This window comes from Barbatula barbatula (assembly GCF_947034865.1).
Source record: "Barbatula barbatula genome assembly, chromosome: 19".
NCBI lineage: Eukaryota > Metazoa > Chordata > Actinopteri > Cypriniformes > Nemacheilidae > Barbatula > Barbatula barbatula.
This window is the reverse complement of record NC_136782.1, coordinates 13,239,363-13,256,286: the sequence shown is the minus strand read 5'-3', so window position 1 is coordinate 13,256,286 and position 16,924 is coordinate 13,239,363. Positions and strand designations below refer to the sequence as shown.

Here is a 16,924-nt window from a genome sequence, read left to right as displayed (position 1 = left end):
GATACTTGGGTTGGTCACACACCAGTGGGCCACGGTTATTGTTAACCTACAATGAAGAATCCACATCTATAATGTTAACAGTTTTGTTATATACATGCATTTAAAACTTGTTTGTTATTTTGCTGTTATAGAAGTGGAAGATGACACAGATCTACCAAAGTAAGTAACTTTGATAAACATAACCTTTAAATTTCCCTATGATGTCGCACGTGAATTTGCATGTGCAGACCTGCATAAGAAATAAATTCAGTTTTACAGTCAATTTTCAGTTTGTTTACATAAAACATACATAGCGCAAAGTTCAAATGTCTATCACAGGAAGTTCACCTTCAACCCAAAAGAAGGGATTGACAACCCAGCATTAGTGATCTCAGATGACACAGGTAACCTAACAGCTACAATCAATCCGTTTCAGCCAATCAACCACCTGATAAGAAATACCATTGATTGTTGATAAAGAATGTTAGAGACTCAAAGCACAAAATGAAATGTCCCCAGAGCCTGATGTGCGTCCACGGCTGTGTGCTCTCAAACGGGAGCAAGGTCAGTGTTTTGGTTTCTATCTGAGTAAGGACGCTGGCTGCGGGGGACATGTGGTGCGGCAGGTGGAGCCTTGGAGCTGCGCTGAGCGTGGCGGGGTGAGAGAGGGGGACCGTGTTTTGGAGGTCAATGAGAACTTTGTGGATGACAAGGACCACTGGACTGTAAGAGCACATTGCATCTCTGCATTCGGTGAATTGAATACACTGACAATGGCAAATAAATCATATTACATAAACATACAATACACCGATACTACATCTCTCCACCGATACTGATAACCGATATTGTGATATCTGCCGATAATGATGATAACAATTGTAAAGATTAAAATAATATTTCTTAACTTTCTGAATGTTACTCAATTATAAAATGACTATTAATATTGAACTGGTGATGTTTCTAAACATTTTCTATATACAGAGCACAAATTCATTGCATTTTCCTGTCCTCTTCTGATCGACAAGATATGTTGGCCCTAATCATCGGCTATTTTTAAAATATCGGCTGATACCGATTATTGCCATTCATGTCGGTGCGTCTCTAACAACTTTGTGTACATTCGGCATTGTAAGTATTTTAACTGTAACTTTCGTTTTGTTTACAGGTAGTACTGAAGATCCAGGCATCTGGCCTTCAGCTGTATCTGTTAGTGCTGAGTGCTCAGGATTATGGGATAGCTGTATCAGAGGGAAGAGATCTCTTGTCGATCGCCCGGGCTCACTCTGGAGAGGGCTGTTCTCGCCCACGGTTATGTCACATCACTAAAGAACCTGGCTGTGGTTTGGGCCTCAACATCATCCCCGTTGAAGGTACTGCTTCAAATCGTTGTTGGTAAACAATTAAAATACATTTTATATTATCACTGGAAATGGCTTAAAATAGAAAAATGTTCTGTAATAATGTGATCAAGTACTTGATGCAAATCATGTGGGAACGTTTCAGCATGATGTATATGCATGAATCATTTATGAGAGTTCAGGTTAATTTTGTTTACCTTTTGAGAGCAGGTGAGCGAGGCTGCTATCGTCTTAGTCCAGTAAATCAAGGACCGGCGGAGAGAGCAGGAATCAAGAATGGAGACAGGCTGATCTGGATCAATGGAGCTATGGTCTCTTCACTCACTCATGGAGCTTTGTCAAAAAGGGTTGGTTGGACTGTTGCGCCTGTTTGATATATAAAAACCCCATAACGATTTAAGTCCTCTGTTTTAATTGTTCCATATGTATCAGGTGAAGAAATGTGAAGACCATGTGACTGTCTTGGCAATTGATAGCACCAGTGAAGAGAGCTACGTTCGAAGGAGATTACCCATAATTCCCGCTTTTGCCAAAACACATAATCTTCCTTATATGCCCAAAACACTGCATCTGGCTCAGGTGCCCCAGGGCTATGGGTTTCTGTTAAGGCAAGAGAAGTTACGATCTGGATGTATTGGTGAGAAATATATATTTTTCTTTAGTAGTAAATTGACCTGTGCTAAACTTTGCTGGAAAATGGTCTAAGACAGACCAGTTAACCCACAAGCATGTCCCAAAAGAACAGTACAGCTCAAGCCAACTACTATTTTAATATTTATTATTCAACTGGACAAAATTTGTGATGTGCACTACAGCTCACATGCTACGTGAAATCGACCCTGGCAGTCCAGCTGAGACAGCAGGAATGGAGGATGGAGAGCTTCTCCTCGCTGTTAACGGGGAGCAGGTGGAGGATGCAGAGCATGAGGACATCGTCAGCAAAATACGGCAAAGCGGCCAGCAGGTCACTTTTACCACCATCTCCGTTCCTGGCAGGAACTACTTCACACAGGTGCTTGTATGCACATTATTTCACATGCAAATGCCCATGCTAACAGTCACACAGATCCGTGAGGGAATGTTGAAGTGGAGCAATAACATTCTGCTCCCGGACAGCTGCTGAATCAACTTTTTTTGAAGACATATGAACCAAAGGGCTAACCAAGAGGCTAAAGCTCACATTCCTAATGCTTATATTACATACTGAAGCAGGTGTTCTTATGATGAAATTAATCTGTGTAGAAAAGGCATAGACCCCAGGGAACGGGTGTGACTGCTCTGACCTACATAATAGAGAAATTATTATTCTGTTGCAGTATGCACTTGGATTTATCATTGAGAGGGTGTCTGTTATTTAATACTCAGCTTGGCATTTCTCCACTGCTGTTTTATGAAGACCACATTCCAAAAAGAGAACGGTTCTCCCAACCTCCTCTGCACAATGAAGAGGCACGTGCTAACCCACATTGTCCTCGACTTTGTGTGCTCCATAAGGAGAGCACAGGATTTGGCTTCAACTTGGGCTGCATTCAGTATAAGCCTGGGGCTTTTATCAGTCAGGTACTGTTGTTTAATTTGATAAGAATGAATTAAAATGTTGTCTCTCATTGCATTTTAATGTCCAGGGACAGATTTAAAAACTATTTAGCCAGATTATACTTAAATATTAACAGTAATTATACATTGTCTCATGCAATAGCGCAAGTTTGAGCAGGATGAACTAATGTGTGGGAAACACTATTCTATATTTGCATTTTGCATGGGTTATGTTAATAGTACAGAAATGATGCACTATCGCTTTGCAGAAATTCTGGGTTTGACTAAATGATGTATGCACAAATTCTACTTGCTGCCTATAGGTGGCAAATGGTAGCACTGGAGAGAGAGCTGGACTGTGTGAGGGAGATGTGGTTGTGGAGGTTAATGGACAGAATGTGGAGGAAGAATATTTTGATGAAGTGGTGAGGCTGATAAAAGAGGGAGGAACTACTCTCAAACTTTTAGTTGTGGAGGGTCAACAGCTTCAAAGACTGAGGAACATCAGACAGACCACAAGTTCTGGACTCATTCCTCAAAATATAGAGGTGAGACATGTTCACACACACATACAGTATATGCATTTTGTCAATTCAGTAACACTTTTAAAGGCGTAGTCCAGCCCCCAAAAACTGTCATTTTTTACTCATCCTGAGTTGTTCCAACAGGAAAAAAGATATTTGGAAGAATGTTAGCAACTGAGATTTCTGGGGCACAATTGACTACCATAGTAGTAAATATTATAGTAGTCTAATTTCTGTTCTGTTGAACACAAAAGAAGATATTTTTAATAATTTACGAAAACAAACAGATGTCAGTTGCAAAGATTCTTCTAAATATCTTTCGTTTTATTCAACAGAACAAAGATATGTATAAAAATTTGAACTACTTGAGTGTGAGTAATTCATGATAGATATTTAATGGGTCGGAGTGTCCCTTTAAACATTTGGAAAACTTTTAACTTTTTCCCCAGGCTCTGGATTTTTCACAAGACAATTTCTTATGATTAAATCCAATCTGACATGGAGAACAAATGCAGTTTAAGAACAACGCAATGGCTCTGAAGTAATTCTGCTACATACACCAGAAAATTTGCCTTTTTATTCTCAGTTAGTGACCACAGATATTACACAAAACATTATGTAAATAAATGAACGAAACATCTACACACATTTTAAAATGTATGCTTTGTAACTACCTATTGTTATTTAATACTACCATATCATACAAAGACTATGGAGTCTATATGTGACCCTGGACCACAAAACCAACCATAAATAGCATGCAGATTTTCTCATTATGTAGTTTTTTTTGCACCCTCAGATTCTAGCTTTTACAAATAGTTGTATCTCGGCCAAATATTGTCCTATCATAACAAACCATACATAAATGGGATGTTTATTTATTTAGATTTCAGATAATATAATCATCTACATAAATAAACTGACCCATATGATATGTGTTGTCCAGGGTGAAAAAAAATCACAATGAACAGTTCAAGTAGCTTGATTGGTGGAGCATCGTGTTAACAGCAGCAGGGTTAGAGTCCCACTGAACACATATACAGTACTGATAAAAATGTATACCATGACGGCACTGTAAAAAAACGCTTTGAACAAACGTGTCTGTCTGCCAAAAGCATATAAATGTTAAACGAAAGTGTACAAAAAGTGCTACATATCTTTGTACATCACTGTATAATACGAAAGTACATTCAATTATTAGTTTACTATTTGTCATATAAAATGTATATGAGTCCAGCAATTGACAGAAATTCTGTGAAATATAAAGGTTTATGTTCACAAATCCAAACCACATGAAATATTATTTATTTCAGTTAATGCAAAGTTAGATCTTGTATCTGAAATGTAAAATATGCACTGCATTAAAATTTGTCCTGGGATTCAAATGTTAAACATTCTCCAGTTCTGTAAGATCAAAGAAAATGTATAAATATTATAGTAACTGAACCGAATGCAAAATCCCAATGTCAGAATAAATAAGTTATGAGATGTCGAATAACTGTACTATTACCAGTTAACTTAACAATTCTACCAACCTGTAAGAATTTGGTCAATACACATAGCGACTCTGTCTGCATCCTCCATACTGAAGCACATGGGAGGTTTGAATTTGATGACACTTTCCCATGGTCCATCAGTACTCATAACTATACGCTCTTCTTTCAGCCTGAGAAAGTCAAAATAAGCAAGGTTTTAACGGCTTTAAACAAGAGAAACTCACAGTTCTAAATGTTCTTACCTTCTAACAAGCTGTGCTGCTTCTTCTGTTGCTGGTTGTCTGGAAACTCTGTCTTTAACCAGCTCCATGCCAATAAACAGTCCTACACCACTGCAAAAAGGAGAATTTGGCATAATAAAATGTTCTTAAAAATATTGCATATTTCATAATTGCTTACTAACCGCACATCTCCGATGATCAAATGTTTAGTCTGAAGTTGACTAAGCAGATGTCTCAGGTGACCTCCAACACGCAGAGCATTTCCTCTCAGGTCCTCATTTTCTATTACATCTAAAACTGCCAAACCAATAGCACAGGACACTGGGTTGCCACCAAACTGCACAAAAGCGAACAGGTATGAAAAATATAAGCTATCGCACTTTACAGTGATACAAAAAGCAAATAAAATAAATAACGTTCAAGCAGCATGGTTGTTCTTACTGTGTTGAAGTACTCAACGCCATTGGCTGTAAAGGCACCAGCTATCTCCTCTGTAGTGACCACACATGCAAGCGGGTGACCATTGCCCATTGGTTTGCCCATAGTCACAATGTCTGGGCAAAAGTCTTCACCTTGAAGCTGAAAACCCCAGAAATGACTCCCTACACGACCAAAGCCTGTCTGAACCTCATCTGCTACATAAACTGCCCCCGCCTCATGAACATATCTGTGGGAAACATGACGTTGCAAGGAGCCTCATTCTCCTAAATAATTTTTCTGAGATATATAGAAAAACAACAGAGGATGGCCGATTTCTAATTTACTAATTTTCATTTATATATTTACGCATGTATATATACAAGGAGACTTACTCTGCTATTTTTTTACAATAACCAGACGGAAAAATGATCTGGCCACCAACACTTGGTAAAGACTCGGCAAAAAAAGCTGAAACCTGTGGACAATACAAAAATTAAGAAACAAATCCATATATTTTTTGAAAATGAACATAGATAACTTTCCAATGAGAGTTTTTCTAACATACATACCTTGCGGCCTTTCTTATGCACCTCTTCAATAATGCTTTTCAATGCGTCTGAGTAAGCCTGTCCCGGGTTAGGATGATCCTCCCGGTAGATACCGTGGTAAATGTCAGGTAGTGGCGCCTGTAAATAAGCAAAACAAGTTTGATGTTTAGAAAAAAAACATTTATTCCAATAGAAATGTAAATTTGCAGTATGTACACACCACATGAACCCAGTCTTTTTGGCCCTCCAATTTACGGAACTTGTATGGGCTGATGTCAATGAGCGAGGTGAGATGTCCATGATATGCACTTGAGTCAGGTAAAAATAAATCGCTTTTTTTCACATGTTTTTTTTTAATCATATTTAATTTAGTTAGGTTAACATTATTCATGTATACTTAAATATTTGATTCTTACTGATCCAGCACTATGACATCCTGATGTTGGGTATACTGACGGGCCAGACGCAATGCAAGATCATTAGCTTCTGAACTTTGTATGGGGACAAAAATGCATATTCAGAATTATTTTTCCTTTTAATGCAATTCAATCTCTTCACAACATGAGATTAGACCAAGTATTACATGGTCCGCAGTCAGCAAATACAGAGATGCTTACCCCGAGTTAACAAAATAGAAGACACACAGCTTTTTTGGAAGAGTGGCTGCCAGCCGTTTTGCATATTGCACTATATTATCATGGAGGAATCTAGTGTTTGCATTAAGAAGATCCATTTGGGCAGCAGCAGCCTTGGTGATGCTCGGATGACAGTGACCGACTGCAAACACAATACATGAACCACGTCATCATGAATGTTTGATTTATAATGAACTCTTATTGTAAGTGCTCTGGAAAGCCAAATGAGACATGTTTGTCGCTGTTCATTACATTTCTATAAGGTTAATGGGTTCGCTTTGTACACCACCTCCATTACCTACGATGTGTTGGCAGAAGTGCAGATTTAAACTAAGTCTGTGTGTGAAGTATTATAGAGGGGGGCGAGTATGTTCAAAACTGTAAACAGTAAAGTATGCATGACGATTTTTGATTGTCTTACCATGTTGAACGTTACTAATGCAATCCAAGTACTGCATGCCCTTCTCGTCATATAAATACTGACCCCGTGCTCGTATTATTTTCACGGGGTCGTGCGAGAAAAACAGTCTGCAGGACTTCCTGAAATGACAAGAACGTGATACTGACCGAATTGTCATTTAATAAAACAATACCGGGCTTGCTAGTGTTTCGCTCACCCGACCAACTTCATGCGCATTTCCAGAGTTTCATCCTTGTGGAAAACTTCCAGAGCCATGCCAGCGAGCAAGTCCCTTCTTTCTAGAACACCGTGTCGTTTTTTGTGCTGGAAATATGACACATCATGAGACTTTGAGAGGCGTTTAAAAAAAACACACCGTGCTGCACATGCGCGCTGCGCATTTCGTTCTGCGTGCGAAAGCAAACTATCGCGAGATCGATTTTAAGACTTACCTCGTACATATATCTCGCGATATATTCTTATCATACACAGATTGGTTTGCCCAGGCAATCTCCTGTAAGGGCAGACAGCCCCTCGTCCTCTGTCGATGACGTCACACACACGCGCAGCTCTGTGTATTTTTGTGATCTTCTGGATTGGACCGATTTAGCAGATATTTCATTATAACATATTTCGACACGAACCCAGGTATGAGATTGAGCGATCTGGATACATTTTCAATGCAATTTGATGTTAATCTAGTGCGCTCTTGTCTTGGACCAACATGTACAGCTCGTTAAGTTGCTAAGCGTGTTGCTAGTTATGCAGCTAGCTTGACATACTTGACAACCAGGAAGAAGATTTGTCATATTGCTTGACAGCTGATTTATTTAAACACTTAATTGTGTTTGCATACATGACTCGTTTTTTAAGAGGATTGATTGTCTATACTATTTGATTCAACGCGTATTTTTAGCAGGTTAGCATTCTTTCTTGAAATTATGTTGGTTCTTGTGAGGGTAAGTTACCTTGGGGAAGCTGTAATAAATTTGCCTTTTGCTTGAATCATCTTCCAGTGACTCACCAAGAATGAATTGATTCGTGTCGAGGTGACTCGTCAGATGAGTAATGGGATCTTGATAGTGAGTCATATTGTTTTTAGAGTGTCTGTTTATGGTGTGAAGCAAAGCCCATGATGATCAGAACAGAAAAAATGTCAAATTTACCTAGATGGATCACAGCAGGATTTGAATTACATCATGGAGCAAATTCACACACTTTTTTTCTCCGCAGTCTTTGAAAACACCTGTTGATGGAGGACGTGCTCCAGGGAAATGACAGACCAGGGAAATAACAATCAGAACATCTCACAAAACCCATTTGCCGCGCTCTTCAGTTCCCTAGCTGATGCAAAGCAGTTTGCATCTGGCCAAAATCAACGGAGTCAAGCAGAGCAATGTAAGTACGGGGTAAAAAAACAGCTCTGTACAGTCCTTACGGTTACATTTGCAGTAATACATTTCTTTCATTGCGCTACAAAATAATGTGTCCCCATGCAGCTGTAGATTCAGGGGAGAGCCAGACCGAGTCAGATCATTCAGTCTCTGACAGCATTGATGACAACGATGACTCTGTGGCAGAGATCAGCCGATCTTTTCGCTCACGTCAGGAGCTCTGTGAGCAGCTCAATGTCAACCACATGCTCCAAAGGGTCTTCCTTATCACACTGGACAACAGTAAGTGCTAAACAACTGTCATCATTTATTCATCTTCATGTCGTTTAAAACCGGCATATAACTCAAAATCTGATATTTTGTTAAATGTCTCAGTGGTTTTGTGTTCATACAATGGAAGTCAATGGGCACAAGTGTGACATGAGGGTGAGTAAATGATGAAAAAGGTTTTTGGGTAAACTGTCTCTTTAAATCAACTTTTATTTTCAATAACATAAAAAAAACAATACAACAAAGTTGTGGTTTTCATCAGGTGTAACTTTAGTAGAAATAGTTTTTATTCAAAAGCGAGTCTCAAACCAACACCCAGAAAAAACAGTCTGTTGCAGGAAATTAGAACAACATGTCAGACATGGAAATTTATTATTGTATACCACAAAATCTATGACAAAAAAGTGTGATCTACCAGAAAAAACATTTAAATGCCTAAACACAAATGAGATTTCATTGCATCAAACAGCACATAATATTGCATGAGTCATATTTTCCCAATGTATCTCTTTCCTGCATTTCTTTTGCTTATAGTTTTTGAGGTTGAGTGAATCTCACACAACCTGTCCTGTCATCTACCTAATTTGGCTAACTTTTCCAAGTTTCAGTTGAATGTCAACTAAAATATTGCACGGCCTTCGATTGAAACAATGAAACAATGAAACAATAAATAATTTTCACCTTCCTCTAAAAAGTTGATGTCTGCTTATTTTGCACTCATTGACTTAACATATTTTGATTTATTTGCATTTAACATTGTCTTTTACCTGTTACAACCATATTAATGCATTGGCCTACTCTCAGGTCGTGACACACCAAGTATCACTGGAAGAACAGAGATTATATTTCTGAACTAATGTAACATATTTCTGTAATTTACTTATCGGTAGTTCAGGGGAAATGTACATAAAATTTGTCATTTAGTATAAACAATGTCTTACGTTCTCGATGAGCTCAGTGTCAGTGATCATATCACAATGACACATGGCTTCCCGGCAATGTTTCGGATGACCTCATCCACTCCAGTTTGCCGTTATATTTAATTTGTGCTGCTTGCATTTTAATGTCTTTATCCTTTACATTAATCTGCTGTCCACTGAAAACCCCATCTCATGGCTACAGTGGCTGATGGCAATGTGTAGTCTGAGCTACCGTCAATCACCAATCAAATTGTAACTGCGCAGTAGTCTATATATGGTTATTTTTACTGTATATATCTTCATGATAATCGCAACCACTGAGATTATAGTCACTATCATGTTATTATATATTTTTCAACAAGCTAAATTATTTAGTGTAGTGATCAGGGTTGTTTGAATACTTCCAGGTGACCCCAGTTTAAGAGGAGGCAATGGTATTCCACCACGCTGTGTGTACCTTGAGGAAATGGCCGCTGATCTTGATGGTCAGGACTGGCTTAACATGGACACCATCGAGCAGGTATGACATCATCAGTACATACAGTAATTGTTTCCTGTGGTTTATTATGAGAAGTTGTACAAAGGTCAACATTATAAATTTGAATATGAATAATATTCTTTAACCGATCCCCTGCAGGCGCTGTTCACCAGGCTGCTTATGCAGGAACCTGGAAACCATCTAATTTACATGACATCGTGCAGTGTGGTAAACCACTCGGCAGATCGTGATGCTGGGGAGAAACGTGCCATACCGTACCTTTACGCCTGCTACCTGAGAGTTAAAGAGGAGGTATTCTGTGTTTTCATGCTGTAGACCATCATCCTGCAATTTCAATGCTTTCTTATGGAATGATAGCTTGTATGTTTGTATCAGCAGTGCTGCTATTGCATTAATGGTGTTGTTCAAAACCTTACAGATCACTAAAGTCCCAGAAAATATGTTGTCTTACGCTATGCACTGTAAAAACTTGACGGTGTCCAATGCGCGGACAGTGCTGCTGACGCCGGAGATCTATATCAGTCAGAACGTGTACGAGCAGCTTCTAGATCTGTTGCTGGAAGCCGTCCGAGGAGCTCGTAGGTTTGCTTGAAAACCACATTTGAGGACATATGAGGAGATTTTTTGAGGTGAATTAAAATGTGTGTGTTGTGTGTCACTGCAGAGCTTGAGGAAGTTGTGGAGTTCTTAGAGGAGGTCATTGCAAGTCTGTTGACTGACCAGGAGGTGCGGACCTTTGGGGAGGTGATGGTGCCAGTGTTTGATATTTTTCAAGGGCGAGTCAAAGACTTAGACCTCTGTCAGCTGCTGCTGTTTTCCTACCTGGAAATTCTCCTGTACTTCAGTCGGCAAAAAGACATTGCTAAGGTTAGGATCGTCGCACTTCTGTCCAGTAATTCCAATGTAAATCTAATAATCCAATCTAATACTGTAAATGTCATTAATGGAATAGTCACACCAAAAATGAAAATGCTGTTCACCCTAAGGTTTTTCCAAGCCTATGTACATTTTGTAGTTCTGCTGACCATAAAAAGTATAATTGGAATAATGTGTGTAACCAAACTATTCTGGGGCTCTATTGACTATTATAGTTGAGAAAATCTACTAAGATAGTCAATAGTGCCCCAGAACTGCTTAGTTTCCCACATTCTTCAAAATATCTTCTTTTGTATTATACACAACAAAGAAATGTGTACAGGTTTGGAATACCTTAAGGTTGTGCAAATGATGGCAGAATTTTCCTTTTTGGTGAACTATTGCTTTAATTCAATATATATTCAACACTGTTATACGTGATCCTAGGTGTTAATGGAGTACATTCAGCCTAAAGATCCTAATAATGGACTTCAGTATCAGAAAACCCTTTTGGGCACCATCTTAAATATTTCCTGCTTACTGAAAACCCCTGGTGTGGTTGAGAACCATGTTTTTTTCCTCAATCCTTCTCGCTTGAGCCCACAAGAAATTAAGGTTCAAGAGTCAAATATACACCAGGTGAGCACATATCCACTAAATGTACTGTAATCTTCTATACATCTCACGTTTTCAACGTCTTAGTTATTGTCTTTAATTCTTCTCTCATGCTATAGTTTATGAGCCAGTTTCATGATAAACTGTATCAGATCCTGAAAAACTTGCTTCAGCAGTCCGGCGAGACACGTCACCTGCTGCTCTCGTGGTTGGGTGGTTGCCTGCAGGCCAACATGGGGCGGGCCAAAATCTGGGCCAATCAGATGCCTGAGATTTTCTTCCAAATGTATGCCTCTGATGCAGTTTTCCTAAATCTGGGAGCTGCGCTGCTCAAGCTATGCCAGCCTTTTTGTAGACCTAACTCCCCGAAACTCTTGACCTTTAACCCCACATACTGCATGCTGAAGGAGCTGAGTGAGGAAGAGCGGCGCAACAGAAACGTGCATGTTAGAGGTGACTCAGTTGTGTGAACATGCAGCATCACTCTTTTATTCATATGCTTAGTGATCTAAACGTCTCTAAACTCTTATCTCTGTAGGTTTGGACAAGGAAACCTGTCTGATACCTGTGCCCCCTCAACAAACAATTGAATTTGCACAGTCATACAGTCTTCTCACAGCGAACCTCATCCTTACACAGATTACCATGCACTTGGGCTTCCATAGGTAATGTTGTTGTTGACCTCATAGCGTCATGATTCATATTTGCCGCTATACACCAGTAATAGCTCTCGATAATGACCACAATATCGAGGTGGTGACTGCTATTAAATTCTTTGATGACATTTTTTATCAGACTTCATGATCACATGGTGAAGATGAATCAGTCTCTCCATCGGCTGCAGGGGACGTGGCGAGACACTCATCTCAGCGGAGGCCCGTCTGCAGAACTGCGGGAACAGTTTGAACGCCTTATGACTGTCTATCTCTCCACCAAGGCTGCAACAACACAGCCAACCATGCTGCTACACTGCCTCAACCTCCAAGCCTCCTGCTCCACCCTGCTGGTCCAGCTCAGCTTGGGCAACCAGAGTCCAGAGCACACACTGCTCTCATTTCCTTTGCCTCCACTGGAAAACAGTTTGCTGTGCTGTGTGCCAGGTATCCTCTCAAGATTGCTTGAAACTCAAATAGAAGGAGTGCACCAGTCTTTGATTAAACTTTTTTTTATCTTCACAGAGTTTTTTGCAGAAAACCTAGGAGATTTTTTCATATTCCTCCGGCGTTTTGCCGACGAGGTGTTGGAGTCATCGGCAGAGAGCTTAGAACATATCCTGACCTTCATCACTGTGTTCATGGGCAATGTCGAGAGGTGTGAGCTGCTGTGATGTCTTTGCTCATTTTCCCCCGTGCCATGTGGCCCGTTGTTTACTCGTTATTATTTTTCCCACAGAATGAAGAATCCTCATTTACGGGCAAAGCTGGCAGAGGTTCTCGAGGCTGTGATGCCCCATATGGAGCCTGCGTCACCTGGCACTGCCCAGCCTATCATGTTCCAGCGCCAAAGGGTGTTCAGCTCATATCGACACGCTCCTCAGCTTGCCGAAGCCCTCATTGCTGTTTTTGTGGACATAGAGTTCACTGGTCAGTGTGTGAAGTCCTTTTGTGATCTTTTTTTTTGTTTGAATCTAACAGTCTGTTTAAGATTTTATTTGCGGCGTATCCCACAGGCGATCCTCATCAGTTTGAGCAGAAGTTTAATTATAGGAGGCCAATGTATGCCATTTTGAAGTACATGTGGGGAGAAGAAAATTACAGGGAGAGCATTAAGGTGAGATCCTGACGGATATTGTTATATATGCTCTTGAAGTAAAATATTTATATATCATCTCGCTTCACCAAACCAGAGTCCTTTTTACTGTAAATGGTAAATGAAATGTTTTGTTTGTTGACAGCGTTTGGCAGTTTATGCATCTGAAAACCTTGAGGCCATGATTCCACCACTTTTCTTACGGTTTCTGAACCTGCTCATGAACGATGCCATCTTTTTACTTGATGAGGCTATACAGGTACTACTGTGCAATAAAATATGTTCACAGGCGTTCCATATACAAATACAGACTTTTGTTTATTCCATTCAGCTTGGTTGTCTAATGTTACACATTAATTAACACATTAACGCCCATGCAGTTGGTATAATAATTAGTTGACGTAGCGTATGTGCATCTGTTTCTTCTAGTACTTAAGTAAGATCAAAATCCTCCAGCTGGAGAGGGATCGGGGGGAGTGGGACAGTCTGGCCCCTGATGCCCGCAGAGAAAAAGAATCTAGTCTGCAGATGTTTGGACAGCTGGGTCGCTTCCACAACATCATGTCAAATGAGACCATTGGCACCTTGGCTTTCCTCACATCTGGTAAGAGACGCGCAATATAGCAAATACACTAAAGTATTACCACATAAAAAAATATTCTGGTCATATACCACTTGACTGAGCCAGACATATAACAACAATAATTAACTATAAAATGAGATTGATTTATCTTGTATTTGTGTTCCCTCCAGAGATAAAGGGTATTTTCGTTCACCCTTTTCTTGCTGAGAGGATCATTTCCATGCTCAACTACTTTTTGCAGCACCTGGTAGGCCCCAAGATGGGTGCTCTGAAGGTGAAAGACTTTAGTGAATTTGACTTTAAACCCCAGCAGTTGGTGTCTGACATCTGTACCATTTACCTAAACCTGGGGTAAGTTTTCTTTCATCTTCAATCTGAATGTATTTGCAGTCTTAGGAAGCATAGTAAGTCAACTTTTCTTGACCACAGGGATGAAGAAAATTTCTGCGCCACTGTCCCGAAAGATGGAAGGTCATATTCCCCCACTCTGTTCTGCCAAACTGTCCGTGTTCTCAAGAAAATCAACATGCCTGGCGATATGATTGTGTCTTTCAGTCTCCTCGCAGATCAAATTAAGGTTAATCTAATCGCTCTGTATATTTTATCCTAGATGCACACTTTTCCTAGGAAATCATGGGTGTTGGGATGTTGATGTTAATCTTGTTCATTGTATGCGTTTGTGTCCTTCAGTCTATGGCTGACAGACATCAGCAGGAGGAAGAGACTTACTCTGACGCTCCCGATGAATTTCTGGATCCGATCATGTCTACGATTATGCTTGATCCGGTGCTGTTGCCTTCTTCAAATGTTACAGTGGATCGCTCAACAATAGCACGTCACTTACTTAGGTGATGGTTTAGCTTGAAAATAAATTGATGGTTTATTCATCTTCATGCTGTTCAAAAACTATGGTGTTTTTGGGACAAAATGAGACATTTTGAACAGAGCTGTTTCAAAATGACCATATGTGTTGAGGTCCAAAACCATTTGAGGATCAGACGAAAATAGAAGTCATTATTTATTGATAATATTGCATGACTCATGAAATCCTTTTATTGTGTTTATCTGTCATTGCTGGAGCTTAAAACATGGTCACTGTAAAGTATTATTGTATGGAAAAAATCATTATGAACATTATTCAAAGTATTGACAGAACTTTCAGTTTTGGTGAACTATTCTTTGTTCATTTTACTGTGTCATTATACAACATACATAATGCCTTTAAACTTTTGAACGTTCGACATGTTTAACCAATGCTGTTCTCATTTTTCTTGGTTAAGTGACCAGACAGACCCGTTCAACCGCAGTCCACTCACCATGGATCAGATCAGACCTAATGAAGCGCTCAAGCAGCAGATCATGAAGTGGCTTGCTGAACATAAGCAAATAAACCAGCAAATGGGACCCAGTGGCTAAACCACATGATTCCCTCCCCCAGCCCAGGCATGCTGTATGACTAAGCCATTCAGATGTTTCTGACCTCTCTCATACTGCTTTGGAAAAAGCATTTTAAGCACATGTAGTAAAGGAACACATCTACATTCATGGTGTTTTTGTGCTCGGCAAAAGTAAAATGCAAGTCTCCAAATTCTGCTCTATCAAACTATTTGGAGAATCTTCTGACGTTCAGGTTCACGCAGACAAAACTCAGATCACTGCACTAACTACTGGAATCTGTTTTTCTGTTACATTTCACCTTGCCAAGTGGTTCACTGTGGGAAATGAAACTTTATATAAATATTATGTGAGTTTATAGACTAATGTTTTTTTTTTATTTGCCTTACCTCTAACTCAACCAATATGTGTGAAATATTGTATATGCATCGCTTATACATAATATCAAATGCATGATCTTTAAACAGTTAAGACAACAGGTTATGGCAATTTTGATTTAAAAAAAATCTTTGATAAAAAGTTACTCATCAGCTCTGTATTTCAGTATGTTTAAGTTTCAAGGCTGTTTTGTGATTTTTAAGATGCTCTACAATGCTGCCTTCATCCAAAGTTGTTTTTGGGCTGGTTGGTAACTACCATTTGTTTCAAATGCTTTTACCATTTGTTCCTTAGAAAGGTTTTATGTTTGGAATTTCAGAAACATTTGCTATAATATGCACTTTTATAAGACTCATTAAGAATATTTAGTTCTTGTTGAAAGGTTGGGAATTATACCTTTTACAAGAAGCCATTTGGTCTGTCCCAAATATTGATGCATTTGAATACTGAGTCATAGCTCACAGTGTTGGTGGCATCCTCTCATGCAGAATGACATCATGTCTCTTTATTTTACAGTTGCGAAACTGCTCTGGGAGGTTGGACCTTGCTACTGAATTAGATGTCTTAAGAGATGACACTGATAAAACAGAGTCCACTGTTCTTCCTTTAGCTGTGAAGGTCTCATAACATTGAGCCATCAAAAAGCCGAGCCTGTCTGAATTAAAATGTTCATCCAGTTGTTTATTTCATTGAGTGTTAGTTGGTTTTAAGTCTTAAAATCCTTTGTTCTTTCATTTTTCTGGAGACCTCACCAAATCAATAGATCTGACCCCCAAAAAACCTGCTTCAGGGTCTGTTGAAAGGTTTTGGCCTGTTGGATTGCGCACAAGCACACTGTAATTGCTCTTTTATACACTGATTCAATCAAACTGTAAAAAAGATTTTTGTGAAATTAATTAAGGTTATTTACAATAGTAGCTGTACAATGTACACGGCCCTTTAAAAATACATTATTTTCTACAGTGGTGTTGAACTAACTAGATAATCCTGCTTATAATTGGTCATTCCTAAAGGTTGGTTACTAAAACTAATAGCATGCTTTCATTATGCTGATGCTTAATTATTTTGGGCCATTTTTTAAATCACTTATCGATTGTGCTATCTGGCTTGTTTATTGCACCACATTGAATAAAGATGAAGAATCTA

The 16,924-nt window shown here is 39.3% G+C and overlaps 3 protein-coding genes across 9 annotated transcripts in view; 2 read left to right on the top strand and 1 right to left on the bottom strand.

Annotated features, from left to right (window-relative positions):
* Positions 1 to 4,788, top strand: part of nherf4a (NHERF family PDZ scaffold protein 4a) — a 5,440-nt gene extending 652 nt beyond the window's left edge. Inside the window, exons 2-11 of one of the 4 annotated variants that reach the window (XM_079481440.1) lie at positions 132 to 159; positions 319 to 383; positions 499 to 704; positions 1,148 to 1,352; positions 1,551 to 1,687; positions 1,773 to 1,977; positions 2,156 to 2,352; positions 2,706 to 2,900; positions 3,200 to 3,424; positions 3,850 to 4,788. In XM_079481440.1, the coding sequence (XP_079337566.1) occupies positions 132 to 159; positions 319 to 383; positions 499 to 704; positions 1,148 to 1,352; positions 1,551 to 1,687; positions 1,773 to 1,977; positions 2,156 to 2,352; positions 2,706 to 2,900; positions 3,200 to 3,424; positions 3,850 to 3,882 (1,496 nt within the window). In that variant the 3' untranslated portion in view covers positions 3,883 to 4,788. Of the gene's footprint in view, positions 1 to 131; positions 160 to 318; positions 384 to 498; positions 705 to 1,147; positions 1,353 to 1,547; positions 1,688 to 1,772; positions 1,978 to 2,155; positions 2,353 to 2,705; positions 2,901 to 3,199; positions 3,625 to 3,849 lie in introns of those variants that run through there. The other 3 variants (XM_079481439.1, XM_079481437.1, XM_079481438.1) reach the window with 3 other exon arrangements.
* Positions 2,762 to 7,675, bottom strand: phykpl (5-phosphohydroxy-L-lysine phospho-lyase). 3 transcript variants are annotated; one of them, XM_079481441.1, is made up of 13 exons: positions 7,573 to 7,675; positions 7,338 to 7,444; positions 7,142 to 7,260; positions 6,703 to 6,862; positions 6,502 to 6,576; positions 6,306 to 6,393; positions 6,107 to 6,223; positions 5,930 to 6,012; positions 5,559 to 5,784; positions 5,300 to 5,454; positions 5,139 to 5,228; positions 4,936 to 5,066; positions 3,958 to 4,804 (listed from the first exon to the last, which is right to left on the bottom strand). In XM_079481441.1, the coding sequence occupies exons 1-13, from the start codon at positions 7,579 to 7,581 to the stop codon at positions 4,788 to 4,790; spliced, it is 1,377 nt and encodes a 458-aa protein (XP_079337567.1). In that variant the 5' UTR covers positions 7,582 to 7,675; the 3' UTR covers positions 3,958 to 4,787. The 3 variants fall into 3 exon arrangements, with proteins under 3 accessions (XP_079337569.1, XP_079337567.1, XP_079337568.1); XM_079481443.1 differs by lacking the exons at positions 3,958 to 4,804; positions 7,573 to 7,675 and adding an exon at positions 2,762 to 2,903 and having other exon boundaries at positions 7,338 to 7,491; XM_079481442.1 differs by lacking the exon at positions 7,573 to 7,675 and having other exon boundaries at positions 3,958 to 4,737; positions 7,338 to 7,491.
* ube4a (ubiquitination factor E4A) lies at positions 7,621 to 16,924 on the top strand. Of its 2 annotated transcripts, XM_079481434.1 has the most exons (21): positions 7,621 to 7,768; positions 8,137 to 8,202; positions 8,354 to 8,518; positions 8,620 to 8,796; positions 10,112 to 10,224; positions 10,342 to 10,494; positions 10,622 to 10,781; positions 10,868 to 11,070; positions 11,506 to 11,697; positions 11,793 to 12,126; positions 12,212 to 12,338; positions 12,469 to 12,773; positions 12,852 to 12,984; positions 13,066 to 13,256; positions 13,343 to 13,443; positions 13,568 to 13,681; positions 13,852 to 14,026; positions 14,176 to 14,356; positions 14,435 to 14,582; positions 14,696 to 14,853; positions 15,286 to 16,924. In XM_079481434.1, exons 3-21 carry the CDS (start codon positions 8,395 to 8,397, stop codon positions 15,419 to 15,421), a joined length of 3,225 nt encoding a protein of 1,074 aa, XP_079337560.1. In that variant the 5' UTR covers positions 7,621 to 7,768; positions 8,137 to 8,202; positions 8,354 to 8,394; the 3' UTR covers positions 15,422 to 16,924. The 2 variants fall into 2 exon arrangements, with proteins under 2 accessions (XP_079337560.1, XP_079337559.1); XM_079481433.1 differs by lacking the exon at positions 8,137 to 8,202 and having other exon boundaries at positions 7,625 to 7,768.

Excerpts from the sequence above, each read along its gene's own strand:
- ube4a (XM_079481434.1), top strand. The coding sequence starts at position 8,395 with ATGACAGACCAGGGAAATAACAATCAGAACATCTCACAAAACCCATTT. Across the intron at positions 13,444-13,567 it reads ATTACAGGGAGAGCATTAAG|CGTTTGGCAGTTTATGCATC; the intron begins GTGAGATCCTGA and ends GTTTGTTGACAG. Across the intron at positions 14,027-14,175 it reads CTTGGCTTTCCTCACATCTG|AGATAAAGGGTATTTTCGTT; the intron begins GTAAGAGACGCG and ends TGTTCCCTCCAG.
- phykpl (XM_079481441.1), bottom strand. Across the intron at positions 6,394-6,501 it reads GATGTCATAGTGCTGGATCA|TGCATATCATGGACATCTCA; the intron begins GTAAGAATCAAA and ends ACCTGACTCAAG. Across the intron at positions 6,224-6,305 it reads AAAAAGACTGGGTTCATGTG|GCGCCACTACCTGACATTTA; the intron begins GTGTGTACATAC and ends GCTTATTTACAG.